We start from the raw sequence: 20,675 nt of genomic DNA, 5'->3' as shown, positions 1-20,675 counted from the left end.
TATTATTTCAGTGGAGAATGTTTAAATGTTTTACAGATGACATTAGACGGCTTAATCTTCAGAAACAATTAATGAAAAGTAATTAGTTGTGTTCATCAAACCCATTTGTTGACAGTGCAGGAGTACTAAGAGAACTGACATCTCAAGGATTTTTAGCAGCACTCAAACGAATGATAAGCAGACGTGACGCAGTACATCATATTTATAGCGACAATGGTACCAATTTTACAGGTGCAATCAACATTTTACAGAAGATTCAAATAGAGAATCATTTAGCCGAAACAGGTATACGTTGCCATTTCATCCCTCCTGGCTCACCTCACTTTGGTGGTCTCTGGGAATCAGGAGTAAAATCCATTCAATATCATCTAGCTACAACTTTAGGTGATCAAAAAGTGACATACGAGGAATTAAGTACAGTCCTAATTCAAATCGAATGTTGTATTAATTCACGGTTACTCTGTCCGTTAATAACAAACCACATTAAACACCTTAATGCACTTACACCAGGACATTTCATTGTGGGATTGTCATTGATGACTTCAGCGCATGATAGTCTTATTAACTTCACAGAAACCAGCCTAAAACGATGGAAGATTGTGCAGAAAATAAAGCAAGACTTTTGTAAACGCTGGTACCAAAACTATATAAGAAACATTCAACAACAGAGATGCAAATGGACAAAATTGATACCAAACTTAGAAATTGGTCAACTAGTCCTATTGAAGGACGAAACGTTAATATCATCAACGTGGCCGCTAGGCAGAGTCATAGAAGTTCATAAAGGTTAATGGCTTAACCCGAGTTGCTACAATTAAAACCCAAAAAGGGATAGTAAAACGTACGATCCAAAAAATATGTCCTCTGCCAATCACTGATAATGTCAAAGAAGATCATATTCCGTCAAATCAAGAGAAGTTCCCAAATTCAGTTAAAGAATGTAAAGGGTTTGAAGCAACATACACCAAAGCAGATTCAGACACTCAAAATATGTTACCATTGGGAAACATTGTCAAAAATAAAAAAGTAGTTCCGACAAACTTTACTATAGGAGATCCTAGAACGCGACGACAATGGTTATCGGCTAGGCAATCAAAATAGACAGTTCTTGCTATATTTTTGGCATATCTCACATTAGGAACTACATTAGCAACACCCGCAGTAACATATCCCGAATCAGGATTATTCATGGAAGGATTATGCAAAGCAAAAATACAAAGAGGAACACTTAGAACCACTATCACATTTCCAATCCGTGACATAATTCAAAGGAACGTTTATAATACCATAAAACAATTAACAATATTAGGAACTCTCCTGATGAAGGCAAAAGCGAATTTGTCGAAACACGTGTAGGGATACACAACATAAAAACTTTCGAAATAAAAGTTAATATATTCTAAAAAACAAAAATAACCGCATTTACAATTAACAATGTTGGGTACTAAGTCAAAGGCTGTCAATCGTTATATGCAATGTGACTATTAAGTTTCCAATTTAATCATGAAGGGTGCATCTTAAGTACTACCATTGATCGATTGTTGACGGCAGAATTATCAGTTACAAGAAGTCCCCGAGGAATATTAGGTACAGTGTTAACAACACTTTTTGGCGTAAACGATGAAGTGTATCACAACATTGAAACGTTGGATCAAAACCAAAAATTATTAATCCAAAATACCATCAACACCAGCCAATAATCGTAGATCAACATCCACTTATGATGCTGCTTAGACTTGTACGTAATCAACAACCTGCTGAGACTAACAAATCTACACCAGTTCGTAATACCAACTCAGAGACGGCATAATGTTGACGAATCAACAAAAAACTAAGAACTAGGTCATGAGTTAATCGCTCACACCTGTTGCTTAATTTTTTGGTTGACGAATCAACAAAATATTATGAATTAGGTCATAAGTTAAGCGCTCGCATAGGTTGCTCAGTAAGCAATTTGTGCGAATTAAATAATAAATTAATTTAAGTAAATATTGTACATCTTGCAATTATTATTGCATTTTACTTTGTATAAAAGGTGAAACAATTTTAAATAAAAACAGTTCTTGACTTACAATCAATGTCTCATCAATCGTATATTGTTTCCCCTCACCAGTGGTAAGGAACATATAGATTGTTACTGAACATCATTGTTCAATTATTAAATTTTTAGTTACTAATTTTAAATACTTACCATAAATTTTACATAATCACCCAATTTGATATGAGTGATTATATTAAATTTCGATAACAATTTAATTTAATATAATACACTGCAATTAAAGTGTGAGAGGGAATATGAGCAATTAGAAGTTGACCGCCTTATAAGACAAAGTAAAAGAAAAAAAGAAATATTTAAAGACTTAGAAAAAGCTAACAGCACAAAAAAGCAGTTGAACTCGTTTGCAATAGATTAGTAAAACTACCAGAGGTAAAAATCACGTCAGCACGGATTATTCACACAACAAATGAAAAAATAAACATAGTGACCGAAATGGGCTCGGAAGACATGGCAACACAAATTTTTAAAAGTGACAAAAATTTAGAAGGACACAAAATATCAATAGAGAGAGACCTAGATAAAAAAAACATTACAATGTAAGAAAGCAGTACTGCAGTTAAAAAATGATATCCTGAAGGACGAAACGTTCAAAGTACAAAGTATATGTTAAATATGATATAATCAAGATAGACGAAAACTGGTGCACATTCAATAACGAGTTCATTTTAATGTATGGGGAACAAAAGGCAGAAGACATCTTAAAGCATAAGTATAGTGATATGATTAAGAGAATCACTTTAGATTTTAAGAACCTATTAGAAAAATCAAAAAAGTAGAATATAAAATGAAAAATATTTTTTTTCATACAGAAAAAAATGTAAATTTAAAAACAGGATTTAGTTGTAAAATCATATGGTATAATGAAGTAGGACTTAAAAATAAGCTAATATATAATGATTTTTTTAATTATTTAAATGATATCGATGTATTTTTACAATATGAAACTTTTTTAGAAAATGAAGTAGACTACACTGTAAATAAATTTAAAAATCGTGTTCTATATTGGGTGCCTGCAACGAGACAAACCAGCATAGAGCGTGTCAGTGGTGGAATGCTCTATAATATTAAGAAAGAACTGTGCGATAAAGGAATAGCGCAATTTAATATGATGCCAAACATTATGGTGGTTGAACTAAAACTGAAAGATCAAAAGGCCTACATTGTTCCAGTGAATTTAAACTGTAATAATTGCGATTCTGATTTCACCGACTTTAGAGACGCATAATATGATATAGACATTACAAATGGGATGGTTGTAGTTGATTTTAACAGTAAAATAGAAAATGATGAGATCTAATTTTAAATAGGAACGGAAAAAAATTAATTGAGTTGTTCAATGCTGTGAATTTCACAGTAATGAATGGTAGAATTAATGGCGATTTAGAGGGCAAAACCACAATTGCGCGTGATGGAGCAACGTCAACAATTGATTATTGTGTTTTAAAAGGTTTATTCCTAAATAGCATATAGCAACTTATGATACAAGAGAAAATCTACTTGGACCATCTACCTGTGGAACTAAGGCTAATCATATAAACAACTGCAAAAATATGAATCTACTACCTAACCTTAAATGGAAAAAACAATATTTGAACTCATATCAGATTAACCTTGACAAATTATTGAACAGTCATGATATGAGTGAAGATACAGCTGTTGAAATGATAACAATGCCTTCGAAGCTGCTAGTGCATTTGAGCAAGGTTTAACAAAGAGAGAATGGAATAAAGACTGGTTCGATAAAGAGTGTGAAATTGTAAAAGTAAACTGTTTCAGTAACCTGAATAAGGTGAGAAAAAAGGATTAGTTTCAGATTGGAATCAATATAAGACAGCCAAAAACGTTTACAGAAATTTATGCAATATCAAAAAAATCCAACACACTAACGGTCTTTGCTTATTGCTAACAGTAGTAAAAGACTCCAAAAGCTTTTCGAAAGTCGAGGTAGTTGAACTAACAGAGGATTTAGAGCGTTGCAAAGAAAATAAAGCGCCTGGTAAAGATCGAATTCCAAAAAAATTTTTAAAATTTGCATCAGGTGATGGTATCATAAGGATTACAAAAATTTTTATTTACATATACGATAATTCAGAAGAACGGGAATGTTTTAAAAAATCAATAGTGTCCACTATTTAAAGGGGGTAATTCGCACAGTAAAAAATTATAGAGAAATGTTTTTTTAAATTCGATGGCATAAGTATTTACAGGCATATTACATCAACGACTGCAAAGTTGGGTTGACGACAAAAAAAACTATTAAGTGAATACTAAGCAGGCTTCAGGCGAGGTTACTCCACTGTGGGCAATGTTTTCATGCTGACACATATTACAAAATTATACGTAGAAAGTGGAAAAAAATTGTACAAGTTTTTTGTAGACTTTAGAGCTGCATTTGATCCTATCGACAGAGAAGCTATATTTTATAAATTAAATGATTACGGAATATCTACAAAAATGCCAAACATACTGAGGGCGATATATTGTAACACGACTGCAGCAGTATGGGATGGAAACAGTCTTTCCAAGTGGTTTTCTTCAAACACAGGAGTAAAACAGGGTTGTTTGATGAATCCTTTACTTTTTTCGTTATTCATAGACGATTTAAACCATTATCAAATGGAACATGTAGCAAATTACTTTTACGTGCAGAAGATATAGCACTTATGACGGACTCACTTATAGCAATGCAAACTATGATCAATGAATTATATACCTACTGTATGATATGGAAACTTAAAATAAATACTTCGAAATCTAAAATTATGATATTTAAAAAGAATTGCAGAAGGCTGATAAAAAATGAAACTTGGATCTTAAATTGTGAAGTGTTAGAAGTAGTAAAAGAATACAAATATTTAGGAGTCTGGATTTCTTATAATGACAAATTCAATGTACATCTCAGAAAAAAGGTAGGTGAAGCCATATAAGCAATAAACTCGTCATGGAAAGTAATTTTAGTTAAAAATGAAGTTGCGTCCTTAGTAAAGTTTCAAGTACTTTAAGCGGCTGTAAAATCATTTCCCTTTTACGCAGCACAAGTATAGGGAATAGACGAATTTAACGAAGTAGAAATGCTTCAGAGGTACCTCATAAAAAGAACATTTAACTTACCGCAAAACACGCCTAACTACATTTAGAAACTGGATTGTTAACTTTATATATAGAGACGCTAAAATTACATTCTAAACATATACAGTGACGAACAAAATTATTGGCACAGCAAGCAAATTGAACTTTAGAACTATACTTTTGTCTATAATGTCGTTAATGATGTCCAATTCGCCGACCCCTGTATTGGACATGCAGCCCCATACAAACACTCTTCCACCACCATGTTTCACAGACATAGCAAGATTTTCTTTTTGCAGTTCGGTGTTTGCTTTTGTTCAAGCCGTTTGTGTGTCATTAGATTGAAAGATCTTACATTTTCTTTTATTTAAGAAGAGTACATTGTTCCAAAAGTCGATTGGCTTTCTTAAGTACTCATTTTCATAGGCGAAATGCTTCTGTTGGTTGACTCGCAAAATTAACGGTTTTCGTCTAGTGACACAATAGTAGTAACTAACCTCTTGCAGTGTCCTCCTGACCGTTATGGGATGAATTTCTTTATTAAACTCTCGCTAAACTTCAGCTGCAATTTGGGTTGAAGATATTTTTGGGTTGACCTTCACTTTTCGTATTATTGTGTTGCGTTCACGAACGCGCATGGCTTTAGATCGGTCTGTGTGCTTTGCACTTTGCAACAATATCGCCCCCTTGAAAGGCTGCACAATGCTCCGAAAGGTATAGCGGCTTTTATCCATCATTTCTCCAATCTTCGTATAAGATTTGCCTTTTTTGTACAAATATAGAACTAGATAGACGTCCAAAGAAGCCCATTATAACAACAAGGGAACTTAAGAACTGAAGGTGCCACTGCTGAAGAGTGGCAAAATTTTAGACCAAAAACCGCACAAAAATTGTTTTTTCGATTCTAAAACATATAGTAGCAATTATTAAATAGAAGAGCTTGGCCACTAAATATTAATTGTTATCGAAAATGTTTTTTTTAATTTGTTTTTTAATTTTTACGTTAGCTGTGCCAATCATTTTGTTCAGCCAAATTTAGTTATTTTTTTTGCTTTTTAATTTAAAAAAATAAAATGTAAGAGAAAATAAAATGAAATAAAATGAATTTAAAAGCAAATTAAGCATTTTATGTAAAAAAATTTTTTTTTGTTAAAAATCGCATCACTAACATGATAAAAATAATGCTAAAGTTCAATTTGCTTGCTGTGCCAATAATTTTGTTCGTTGATGGGTTAACATCAACCCAAAAAAATCACCAGGCTATGATGAGATATCTGGTAAATTTTTTCTACAATTACCTGTAATAGCTGCATGATCAGCAATAAGATTTTCCCTGTTGTTTGGAAATTAGCGAAGGTTGTAGCAATACCTAAACCAAACAAAAATGCTTCAAATGTAAACTCTTACAGACCGATCAGCTTATTACCCATCTTATCCAAACTATTTGAAAATGTTTTCTCCCGACTGGAACCAATAATACAAGAAAATAACCTATTGCCAAATCGCCAATTTGGATTTCGTAAAAAGCATTCTACTATTCAGATACTTCATCGGGTGGATAGTAAAATTGCAATGAATATAGACTCTAAGAAGATCACTGTGGGTGTGTTTTTAGACGTAGCTAAAGCATTCGACAGCGTTTGGCACAAAGGATTGCTTTACAAACTATAAAGAATAATGCTGGTTGATTTTTATTTACTACTGAAGAGCTACCTTAAAGATAGATACTTCCTTGTGCAATATCAAAACGACATATCCCACATGGTAAAAATAGAAGCTGGTGTCCCTCAAGGGAGTGTATTAGGCCCGATCCTATATCTATTATACACTGCAGACAATCCTAAGCCAAAAAGTGGAGAAATACTGACTGTAACGTTTGCTGACGACACTGGACTTTTATCAACGAACCATGATATCACTAAAGCAACTGTAAACCTTCAAAATCATCTAAACGAAGTGATTCATTTCTCTAACACCTGGGGAATAAAGATAAACGCCAAAAAAACTGTCCAAGTTATTTTCACCAACAGGAAATTTAAAGAACAGAAACTGAAAGTTGTTAACATTGATATACCAATCTGCAAGAAAGCCAAATACTTGGGTATGCTATTAGACCAAAAGCTGACTTGGAAGGAGCACATAATTCAGATAAAAAAGGAAGCTCATCGAAGATTTGCAGATCTATATTGGCTTCTTGGTAAAAATTCCATTCTGTCAATAAATAATAAACTACTAATTTACAAAAGTCCCTCTCGGGGATTGTGGCCTTGTCGTGGCGAGGGAGCTTAGTAGGGTGCAATGATCCTGAGAGCGATGCCGGCGGTAGCGTAGCTACTGGTAGGGCCTCCCTTGCCGGTAAGGTCAAAGAGGAGCATCTGAAGCTAAGAGCAATCCACAACGGTTCGCGACCCGGATGGTCTTTTTCCTCCATGACGTCCCGGGATGTAGGCAAGATACAGCATCTTCAATCTTAGCTAAGAAGCCCACCGTTTTCTCGGACTCTCGAGTCTAAAGGTCTGACTGGTGGCCTTAACTGGCAGCCTCAGTACCAGTATAGGATGCATGGGCTAATCACTCGTTCATCTGAATCTACACGATTACTGAAACCGAAACAAATAATTATAACCAACGGCTCCCTTTGATGACGACTATTGGAATGAAAATACGGAAACGATTCGGAACCTGGAATATAAGAACTCTAGCAGAAACATCAAAACTTGCTCAACTTGAACGTGAATTTGTACGTCTCAATCTTTTATTCATCGGGCTAAGCGAAGTAAGATGGAATGGCTGCGGCGAATACAAAACATCCTCCGGCGCTACACTCATATACTCTGGAAAGGCCACAGGCGAAAAAAGAGAAAGTGGAGTAGGCTTTCTATTATCCAAAGAAGCTAAACAAGCGCTCATAGAATGGCAACCGAATAATTCTGGCAAAATTTAAAACTCGAGCCAGAACCCTCACATGCATACAGTGTTACGCGCCTACTGAAGTCACCGACCCACAAATCAAGGAAAATTTTTATGACTCCCTATACTCTGTTTTAAATAAATGCCCTAGAGGTGAAATAAAGCTCGTCATGGGAGATTTCAACGCACAAATCGGGCCAGATAACAATGGAAGAAAACAAGTGATGGGTAAACATGCTCTCGGCACAATGAACGATAATGGGGAGCGTTTCTATGAATTATGTAACACCATGGGCCTCACCATAGGAGGTAGTCTCTTCCCGCACAAACATTTGCATAAAGTCACTTGGGTTTCCCCAGATAATGCAACAGAAAATCAAATCGACCACATTGCCATCAGCAAAATGTGGAGACATTCATTATGTGATGTCAGAAATAAAAGAAGTGCAGACATGGCTTCTGACCACCATCTACTAATCGGTGAAATACAACTCAAATTAAATGCGGTCTTTAGAAAGCCACAATTCAAAAGGAAACGGTTCGACCTCGCCAAACTCGACAATCCTACTGTTCAAAATAACTATCAATCTCTTTTATCGGCCCAAATCCCTAATCCCTTGCCACTAGAAGAAGAAATCTTTGAAGCCGAAACTTATTGGGAACAAGCAAAATGTGCCTTCACTGAAGCAGCACAACAAAGTGTCGGTATTCCTCAACGTCAAAATAATCCGTGGATCACCGAACATACATGGAATCTTATAAAAGCGCGCAAAGGAGAAAAAGAAAAGGTTAACAGTGCAAGAACGCGCCAAACAAAGCAGCAGGCACAAGCCAACTACAGTATTGCCAACCGCAAAGTTAAACGCAGCGCTAGAGCCGATAAGCGCAGATGGCTCGACAATTTAGCAACAGGAGCCCAAAAAGCAAGCGAATCACATAGGCTCAAAGACCTACACATCATCACTAAAGCTATGGTGGGACGTAAACACAGGACTGCAAAACCAATAAAAAATACCAGGGGCGAACTAGTACACTCTATTATACCAAAGAAAGGTAACCTGATGGAATGCTCCAACTGGAGAGGCATAACTTTACTAAATGTAGCTTATAAAGTTATTGCTCAAATCTTACATAAACGTTTAACTTCGGCCGTTGAGCCTACACTACGAGCCGAGCAAGCAGGATTTAGGCATAATCGATCATGTGCCGACCACATATGTAAACAGCCTTCGAATAATAGTCGAACAGTCTAGCGAATGGCGATCTCCCCTATACTTGCTGTTTATCGACTTTAAACGTGCATTCGATACACTTCTCCATACCACCATTTGGTATGCATTAGAGTGTAAAGGTATACCGAGTAAATTAATAAATTTAGTAAAAGGCTTGTACTCTGACGCGCACTGCTCAGTACTTCACGAAGGGCGTCTCAGCGGGCAAATTCAAATTAAGTCTGGCGTCCGACAAGGTTGCATTCTTTCACCTATACTATTTAATATAGTCTTAGATGTGGTTATGTCGGAAGCTATGAGCACAAATCATGGCATATCATTCGGCCTTCATAACAAACTTACTGACCTCGATTACGCTGATGACATCTGTTTACTAACGCACAACTTTTCCCAGATGCAAATATCGTTAAACAACATCGCAAAGCGTGCACTGGCAGCTGGTCTGTCAATCAATATCAACAAAACCAAGTCTATGCGTCTCAATTCAAACTGCTTAACGAAGTTTCAACTAGATGGCTCCTACATCGAAGATGTACTAAGTTTCTGCTATCTGGGAAGCTACATTTCGAACAACGGCGGCAGTCGGCAAGACATACAGTACAGGCTATCGAAAGCGAAGCAAGCGTTTGGAACCCTTAACAAAATCTGGCGTTCATTCAACATCACACAACGCACTAAGATACACTTGTACAATGCAAACGTAAAATCAACTTTACTATATGGTAGTGAGAGTTGGAACCTAACGGCAAGAGACGCACAACAGCTACAAGCCTTTGTCAATCGTTGTCTACGACGCATCCTTCATGTATTCTGGCCAGCAACCATAACCAACAACGAGCTCGGGTTTAGAACGAATCAGCCTCTTATAACTGATGAAATAATGATGCGCAAATACAAATGGCTTGGCCACACGTTAAGAAAACCCGCTGATGATATCGCAAGAAATGTCTTAGATTTCAACCCTCAAGGCAGTAGAAGACCAGGGCGTCCGCGCAACACTTGGAAACGACAAACTGAAGCCGAATTAAGAAATGCTGGAAAGAGCTGGAGTGAAACAAAACGTCTTGCATTAGATAGAGTTCAATGGAAACTATTTGTTACGGCCCTCTGTTCCACCTAGGAATAAAAGGATTAAATAAATAAATAAATTTACAAAAGTATTATTGTTCCGATTTGGAAATACGGAATTGAAATATGGGGAACCACCTGCAAGACTTATATATGTAAATACTATTCAAAGGCTCCAATCAAAAATCCTGCGAACGATAGTAGATGCTAGATGGTTCATCAGAAACGACGATATTTACAAAGACCTGAATATCCGTGCTGTTCATGAAACATTTCCCTACGGAGAGGGGAAAAGAAAAGGCGACTAATATCCCCCAGTGCCAGTTTGGCACTTATGCAAGAACTGCAAATGCTAATAAGTTGTGGGCGGCAACTTGCAACATCTGACCAGAGATGATACTATCTGGTACTTAGGGGGTCAGTGGCCCGACAGCTTCGGCTGTGCTGACCATTGGTGTTGGCTTCGAAGTGGCTGTGGTTAATACCCAAACTTACGCGGGAAGAATGTTTTGCTTGTCATTCATTTGCCGTGGTGTGCGTATCAAACCGGGTGCTGCAGCCCAAATTGTAGCAGCGGTCAGTAGGTAGGCCTCGCATCTTACAAAGGTGGAAGTTATGACTTGCATGAATTTCTTCATTGGTACCGGCGGAATAGTGCAGGCTATTACAATGGGGTATTGATTGACGCTTAAATTAATACGTGTGTTAGGAGCACCGTGATGTTGAGCCTAGATTGCAGAAAATCACGTGAAAGCACTGGAACATTTGTACATGAAACAATTCAAAAAAGCAGTGCTAACCACTTATCTAAATTGTTTCAGCATTCAAACCTAGAAATGAGAAGACTTCCTGTCTTGGAACTAGGGTACAAGAAACGTCTTAAACGTACACTTCCAATATACTGAAGTATTAAGTATTAAATTAAGTTGAATCCTTTCTTTAATTTATGTTTATTAATTTTGTATTATTATTTATTATTTATGTATTTATCTTCTTATTTATTTATTTATTTATTTTTTTATTTATTTATTTATTTTATTTACTTATTTATTTACTTATGTATTTACCTATCTATTTATTTATTTATTTTATTTACTTATTTATTTACTTATGTATTTATTTATGTAATTATTTATAAAATGTATTGAAATTTGTATGAAATATATTATTATCATAAACATGTTATCTTAAATGATGATTTAAGATAACTGAAACTTCCAAATTTTCATTTGTTAAAAGTATTACTAGATCAATGGAGTAATAAAAAAAAAAGAAAATGTAATTCACGTAATGATTTTGAGTGACTATAGATTTCCTAAAATTCTGGCATGTTTCCTTTTAAATACAAAGAGAGGTTTTTTCTCGAAAATAGAATTGTTGCTCGAAAATAGAGAAGTATGGCTTCTTTGCAAAAAAATATAGTAATTAGTAATTACTATATTATAGACATGCTTACAGAAGGTTGGAATATGAATTATGTGACCGGAATTACTTTAAGGATGATTGTACTATTGGAACTATCAGTCAAATTTTTAAAAATCGAGGCGGACTCCTTAAGTTAAATTATAGAGCATATGTGCAATATAATTCAACACATTGTGCATTCCACTTTATTGGATTATGTCCAATTCTGAGAGAACTGCATTACAAATTCTATATGAAATTCACTCGTACAGAGGAGGAAATATTAGAAATATTAGAGGCATTAAAATGAGATAACTAGGCAGCACTCTCTGGCTATGTAAAAGATGCAATTATTTACAGGCAAATAATAATAAATGAAAGTTTTTAGATTTAAATAAAATAGAATAAATAGAAAAATAGAAAATAGAAAGGGCATACAAAGTTCACCAAAAATAGTTCTTTTCACACAAAAAAACTAACCGGTCATAATTACTATTGTGTGATTATTTCTGATAAAAAAAAGGTGCTCCACTCGTCAGTGTAGTCTTTTCTAGCCGTACTTTAAAAATGAATGTAAGTGTTTTTTTTTAATTTACTTATTAATTTGAGACATACAAATCAGAAATGCATGTGAAAAGAAATGTATCTTTTTTTATATAATTATATATAGTAAAAGTATCTTGGTAATAACCGCATCAATTTCTATTAAACACTGTTTCATCTTCTGCTTTTCAATAATTTCAACGTTCATAATTAAAAAAATTTTTTTGACTATTTTTCCATACTAATAACTTTCGCGGTTTATAGCTCAAAACACCGATGACACAGAAAAAACTCCACTTTTCCACCAACTGTCTTCTTTTATATCCCAATTTTTTTTCCGTAATCATTCCGGTTGATGAATATTTCCGCGCGAGTTACATTCTCTTATCTTATCCCTATATTAAATATATTATTATCGTTGTTTGACCTAATCAAACAACGAAATATCTAAATTGTATTCTACTAAAAATATTATTATCGTTGTTCGGCCTAATCAAACAACGAAAGATTTACATTATATTTTATCATATTCTATTATCTTTAAATAAACATTGTAACTTAAAATATTATTATCGTTGTTCGGCCTAACCAAACAACGAATTGTCTTATCAGGATTCGATACTTCGAATCCTCATTATAAATATAAGCAAAATTGTTAGTTATAAGTCTAGTCTTAAGATTCATTTAATAAGGCGAACATCAAACTAAAGTTTTGTGCGTTTTAATTTAATATAATTGGCGCAGTCGGAAAACTCGGTAAACTTTAAAATCTAAAGATTTAAAGAAACTATAAACTATTTGTAACAATTAATTCTAAATACATTAAATGAAAAAGTGAAAATATAAAAAAAAGAGGTGATTGCGGTATTAATTTTTGACTTAAACCAAATTATAAATTACTCATTGTGAAGTACTGTTAAATTCGAGAGTTGGCAAAAAGTTTGATCTTTATGAATATATATAATTAAAAAGAATATATACCACATAATAAACATTTATAACAAGTTGAGTAAATGCCAGATAAACGATTAAAGAACATTTCACAGTTTGACAATTCAAGAATCGACTTAAATATGGAGTATCAAAATAAAATTAGTGAACTCGAAGAAATTATTAAAAAGCAGGAACAAGTTATACAACAACAACATCATCAACAACAACAAAATGTATTCAGTTCCAAGGATATTATCCAACAGTTTCGACAATTAAAAACTTTGGATAAAGATCATAATTTAAGCGCTTTCATTAAATCTGTAGAAATGACAATTTCATTGTGTAATGATAACCAGCAATTAATAAATTACGGTATACAGATTGTAATTAATGAAAAAATTAGTGGAGAAGCTGGAAATTATGTTCGAGAACTGGGAGATAGCGTTAACTGGGAGCAATTAAAACAGAAACTAAGAGATCAATTTAGACCGAGGACAACCTATGGCGAAGTATTTAATAAGTGTCGAAGTATCAAGGTAAATAATCTTAGAGAATTATTTAATTATTTTGAAAAATGTAAGTTTGAAATTAGTGAATTATATGAATTTGATTGCGATAAACCATCAATATATAAACCTAGTAATGTTGATAGAGACTTAGTGAATATATTAATTGAGAAAATTGATGGACCGCTTAGAGCAAATCTTGATGAAAAATGTACACTCAATGAAATTATTACAAAATATACTAAATTAAGATTACTCGATGACATTAGAGCTATTCATGTTAGACATAGAAAGAATAGAGAAGAATTTACATACTCAAATAGAGAAACGAATAAATCTAACAACCCAATTCAATATAAAAATGGTTATTATAATTCAAAACAATATCGAAGTAATAATAATCGTGGCTCAATTCAGAGTAATAATTATAATAACGGTTCAACTCAACATAGAAACAATGATAACAATTCGTACCAATTCAGAAGTCATAACAATAATACAATTCAATATAAAAATAATAATGATTCAATTCAAAATGGTAATAATTATAATAATAATTCATTTCAACGTAGGAATAAACATAATAATTCATTTCAATATAGAAATAATAATAATAATCCTAGCTTTAATAGATATAATAAACCAACATTTAATGAAATAGAACCAATGGAAATTGATAATATAGAGAAAGCACAAGATGTAAATTTTTTCCAAACGCCTCATTCTGCAAATTACCCATAGCTATAACAATAGGTAACAGAAAAATTAAGTGCCTTATAGACACTGGCTCGGATACCAGTATAATAAAACCAGGTATTCTAGAAAAACATTTTATCGAAAAAAAACTCTCTGGTCCTCTTTGCTATAAAACAATAAACGGAATAAATTAAGTCACTTTCGAAGTTGTTACTCCAATACGTAGAGAATTTAATGTCTCAGGTACCTTCTCCTGGAAAGTAATTAACTTCAATAGCGAAAATTATGAAGCGTTAATAGGCCAAAATTTTCTCATCCCTCTTAAAGCTAAGATAGATGTAGAAAACAAATTTATTAATATATTAGGGACCACCATACCTTTCGAAAATTCTAACCCATATAAAGATCAGGAAATTAGCGTACTTGAATTTAGCGATATTAGGAACTTAGACTTAAATCATTTAAATCAGGAAGAAATACAATCAGTAAAAAATTTATTACAACAATTTAACGAACTTTTTTTCAAAGAAGGGGATAAACTTTCCTGTACCCATGAAATACGGCACGAAATAATAACAACAACTGACCGACCAATCTATTCAAAAATTTATAGATACCCCCAAACCCACGAAATTGAAATTCAAAAGCAGATAAAAGAAATGCTAGAACACAATATAATTAAAGAAAGCAATTCTGCTTATAATAGTCCCTTGTGGGTAGTTCCTAAAAAAGTTGACAGGTCCGGTTCCCAAAAATGGCGAATTGTTGTTGATTACCGAAGACTAAATGAAGTTACGGTGAGCGACAAATTCCCAATTCCTAATATTGATGGAATTATGGACAAACTTGGTAAGGCTCAATATTTTTCTTCTATTGATCTTGCCAAAGGCTTCCATCAAATTTTGATGGATGAAAATGACAGGAAAAAAACTGCATTTTCTACTCCACTAGGCCATTATGAATTCTTGCGAATGCCTTTTGGACTTAAAAATGCTCCATCGACGTTTCAACGCCTTATGAATTCTGTACTTCGAGATTACATAAATAGAATTTGTGTCGTCTATCTCGACGATATCTTAATATTTAGTACCTCATTGACGGAACATATAGAAAATTTAAAAAAAATATTTCAAAAATTAAAGAAAGCCAAATTAAAGATTCGGTTGGAAAAATGTAGTTTTCTAAAAAAAGAAACTGATTTTTTAGGTCATTTGCTTACACCTGAAGGTATTAAGCCAAACCCAGCTAAAGTTGAGGTAATACAAAATCTAAGGTTGCCCACAACCCAGAAACAAATTAAATCTTTCTTGGGTATTACTGGTTTCTACAGGAAATTTATTAAAGATTACTCCAAAATTGCTTATCCAATGGTCGTATATCTGAAAAAAAATGCTAAAGTAAATGTTAATAATCCAAATTATATCACAGCTTTTGAAAAACTAAAGGATATTTTAATAAATCCCCCAATACTAAGATACCCTATATTTAATAAACGTTTTAAGGTCATTACTGATGCCAGCAATTTCGCAATTGGCGCAGTTCTAACACAAGAAGGGCATCCAATTTCGTTCGCTTCACGAACACTAAATGATCACGAGAAAAATTATTCGACTATCGAGAAAGAATTATTGGCGATAGTATGGGGAGTAAAATATTTTAGACCCTATATTTTTGGAAGGGAGTTTGATCTACAAACAGATCACCAACCACTAAAGTGGTTGCAAGCAAAAAATTCTGGTAAGGATATTAACCCTAGGTTGCAAAGATGGTTAGTGCAATTAGGAGAATACGATGCGAGAATAGACTATATAGCAGGGAAAGAAAATAAAATAGCCGATTTTTTAAGCCGTGTCAATTGCGACGCGATCAATCTACTAGAATCCGACAATTTCAATATTAACTTAGATGATTTACTAAAAATCAAAAATTTAAATGCTGGAGAACAATCAGACCAAATTTCAATGGAAGTTCAAACCAATTATTTTCAAGAAAATATATCAATTATTAGAACTAATGATATTGACAACTCAAATGAAGGTGAGACTATTCATTCTCAGCCAGAAAATTTCAACGATCACTTTACAATTCTTGACACTGTCGTAAATCGCTTTAGTAAACAAATTATACTAGATGAAAATAAGGAAACTGAAGCAGTAAATGTTTTCAAAAACAAGCGTATTTTTATAGACAAGGAAGATGTTTCCTCCGGAAACGTTACCAATATAATACCATAAGAAGACACTTTGATAAAGAAAAAATAGCAATATTTTCTAAACTCAATAATTATTATTACAACAAGTTACAGCAAACTCTATTAAGTTCCTTTTCAAATACAAAAAGTATATCTTTCGTAAAGTGCAGTTATTTTGCATCAGACTTAGAAGAAGAAACAGAACTCAAAAAACAAATATCATTATTTCACAAACTTGAAGTCGGACATTCAGGAATTATACCGACATATGAGGGAATAAAACACAAAATCTATCATCCGCAACTAAAAATAAAAATACATGAAATAATTAACAATTGCGATATATGCAATGGTGGGAAATATGATCGTAATCCAATACAAACTAAATTTAAAATAACGGAAACACCAAATACGATCAATGAAATTGTTCATGTAGATACTTACGTCAATAGTAAAGTATCATTTGTAGTGTTTATAGACAAGTTTTCAAAACATGTTGTACATTTTCATTTACCAGATAGAAATAATCAAACGATAATCGGGAAGATAAATGAATTTTTAGCCATTAAGGGACACATAAAAAAGTTTGTCTTTGACAATGAGTTCAACTCAAGAAATGTGCGAGATTTTCTAACTGCAGAAGGTATAGAGTATCATGTTACCAAACCGAATAGCCATACAGTGAACTCTGATATTGAAAGATTAAATAATACCATTACTGAACGGATTAGAACATTAAATTTAGAACAAAAACGTCCCATCGCTTCTCAAATGTGTAATGCCGTTAGATTTTGCAATAATTCTTATCATAGCACTATAAAAACTTCACCATTAGAAGTTCAAAACAACAAGGTGGAACACAGTATCATTAAAGAAAGAATACATCAAATGAAAAACAGAACAATTTTTAAACAAAATCAAAACCGAGAAAACTATGTAGAAAACAGGGAAGAAGGTTTTGTAAAGAATTATAGGAACGTTAGACATAAAGAAGAACCTAAATTTATAAAAAGAATTCTAAAAAATGTTTGCATGTCAAACATTAAAAGACCCTCTAAATTTACAGATACTTAAGTTCACATTAATCTTTAGAAAAATTTAAAAATACAAAAGAAATAAAAGAATTGTATTTTCACAAAAAAGTATCCTATGGAATTAGTATTACATTTGGTATAATAATTGTATTAATCATTATAATTGTGTTATATCTTTATAAAAGAAAGGACCAAATAAAAATTGTAAATAATATATTCAAGATAATAAGGTCGACGAAATCGAACTAAACAAAATTAAAAGAAAGTATGGAATTGTATAATTTTTTTTTACACTCATACATTTATAATAACGAGATCCAGGAGTATCTCGAATCAAGGGGTAGAGGAGTTACATTCTCTTATCTTATCCCTATATTAAATATATTATTATCGTTGTTTGACCTAATCAAACAACGAAATATCTAAATTGTATTCTACTAAAAATATTATTATCGTTGTTCGGCCTAACCAAACAACGAATTGTCTTATCAGGATTCGATACTTCGAATCCTCACTATAAATATAAACATTTTATTATCGTTGTTCGACTTAAACAACGAAAGATTTACATTATATTTTATCATATTCTATTATCTTTAAATAAACATTGTAACTTAAAATATTATTATCGTTGTTCGGCCTAACCAAACAACGAATTGTCTTATCAGGATTCGATACTTCGAATCCTCATTATAAATATAAGCAAAATTGTTAGTTATAAGTCTAGTCTTAAGATTCATTTAATAAAGCGAACATCAAACTAAAGTTTTGTGCGTTTTAATTTAATATAATTCGCGCTCTATTATTTATGTGTTCTGACAGCATTTTTTCCCAACTCCAAATTTGTTAGTAAGTTTTACTTTTATATGCATCACTATCGTAAAACATCAGTTTATATTTGTATAATAATTCTTTGTTAACTTTTTTATATTATTTTGCTTGATAGCTTCATCTGATAACACCATCAATACTGTTTTAATAATCTTTTAATATTGACTTACAATTGTCTTTTTAATACCGAAAACAGTTCGGTTTTTACAGTACATTATATTACATTTAATTATTTATGTTATATACTTAAATTCTATTGATTATAATATTTCTTTTATCTATATACTTACGTCATTGGTCAAAAATATAATTTCTTAACAGTTAACTCACATATGGTGACCAATTGTAAAAGAGGGCAAATTATATTGCATCCACAATTGTTTGCAATATAATCTTGCATAAAACATGACACATTTTCACATGTTCTTGATTCCGAAATCCAAATTGCTTAGAACATGCTGAAGTAATTATACTTCGCTAGCACTAAAACGTTTGTCATAAAGAAATGACGAAACAAAAAAATCGAATTTCCAACTCATAAATTATTTTCCTTTGCAATTTGGATTTCAGGATTATAAATATTAATTTGAAGTGTTATGGGTTAAAGTATCAGATCTCAACAGTGAATTGCGAGTGGTCATAGTCTGATATGATACTACTTATGCGACGATGAATAAACTTGAGGCCTTTGAAATGTGGCACTTTCGACGTACAGTGGATCTCAGCTTATTTCATCCAATACCTATTTTAACATTTTTTACACTATTACTGAAAAATTATGTCATTGATTGAAAATATTTGATTGCCATTTTTAAGGAAAAATATTTATTATTCAATTTAGAAACTTCAAAAATACCAAAAATATTGTTTTAATTCATAATGAACACAAACCATAAAAATTCTCCTATTTTAATGCCTCAGCTAATTTTATCCACAAAAACAAAAAAATTGGTGGCAAAGTCAATACTTGGTATTACACACTTTCGCTTTTATCACTTCGTCAAGTCTCTTCGGCATTCAATTTACAAGTTTTTGTTGGTTGTTTCTGAAGAAATTTTATCCACTCTTGTAAAATAGGCTTTTTTTTAACTCTTCTTTGTTGAAAATAGTATATTGCCGATTGTTTTGTTCCAATATTGCCCATAATGACATTCATGTCAGGGCTCTGCGCCGGCGGTGTCATAAGCGGTGGGCAGTTCCAAATCTATCAAGACTGAACGATGCCGACCTTGTGTTTGGGGTCGTGTAACGACATTTTTGGGGTGACGTTCAAAAATATATAATTTTTGCTGGGGTATCCTCATCCATCGTTCAGGGTCGTAACAATAAAATTTGTATTCGCTGAGACCGAGTTTTGATTGATACAACAAAGAAACGTAGTTTAGTGATATTTTATTAAATACTTTATTTTCACCAAAAAAAATTTGTATCAAACAAAATGCATTTATAATTCAAATAAATCTCTACGTATATCAAAGAAAAGAAAGAAATATTTTTATAATTTGAAGAAAATATTTTTTTGACAAAGATCGAAGAAATTATTATCTCCGTTCGTGATTGTATCGTAGCGGTGAACTTATGCCTCCTGAATACGTGAATTTTATGTGTTGATGCATTAACACTTAAGAAAATGAATTGACAGCACTTAAACTGTAACTCCTGATTGAAAAGCTGAGTTTCCAGCACTTGAACTGAAACTCTAAAATTTTGAATTAAAGAGATCGAATATTGATTTCAATCTGAATTTTATTAAATGAATTTTGAACTTAAATACTAAATTGTTACAAATTATTACAATAACAATATCCAAATTTTACTATATTCCTTTACCTTTTCTTGCCCAAACTGAAAGCTCAGCATATGTTATGTATTAAAATTCTTTGTTGTGTCTAGCAACCAAGAATTAATGCCAATGCACTGGCCTTGATATATGTTAACATACATATTCAAAGTTCAGTGTTACTGCACTTAACAAAGTTCAGTGCCACTGCATTTAAAAAATAATGCAAAGAAAAGCAAGAATTTGAATATTGCGAACATGAACATATATGTTCAAATTTTTACAACAATTATTTTCAAATATATGTTCAACTTTACAATAAATTTTACAAATTTACAATACAAAATATTTTACAATTTTACAATAAATATATACATATAGATAAATATATTTTTATAATGATTAAATGTGTGAACATG

General features: G+C 32.6%; 1 protein-coding gene across 1 annotated transcript; it reads left to right on the top strand.

The window, feature by feature from the left end:
• Nucleotides 1-8,208: 8,208 nt before the first annotated feature.
• On the top strand, nucleotides 8,209-9,291 carry LOC119666047. Its single transcript, XM_038075315.1, has one exon. The coding sequence runs from the start codon at nucleotides 8,209-8,211 to the stop codon at nucleotides 9,289-9,291; it is 1,083 nt and encodes a 360-aa protein (XP_037931243.1).
• Nucleotides 9,292-20,675: the final 11,384 nt, after the last annotated feature.

Source organism: Teleopsis dalmanni, chromosome 1 (genome assembly GCF_002237135.1).
Source record: "Teleopsis dalmanni isolate 2A chromosome 1, ASM223713v2, whole genome shotgun sequence".
NCBI lineage: Eukaryota > Metazoa > Arthropoda > Insecta > Diptera > Diopsidae > Teleopsis > Teleopsis dalmanni.
Note: the sequence above shows the minus strand (reverse complement) of the source record. Positions and strands in the feature narration are given on the sequence as shown.

Bases quoted from the DNA above. Each gene is read 5' to 3' on its own strand.
- LOC119666047 (XM_038075315.1), top strand. From the start codon at position 8,209: ATGGGAGATTTCAACGCACAAATCGGGCCAGATAACAATGGAAGAAAA.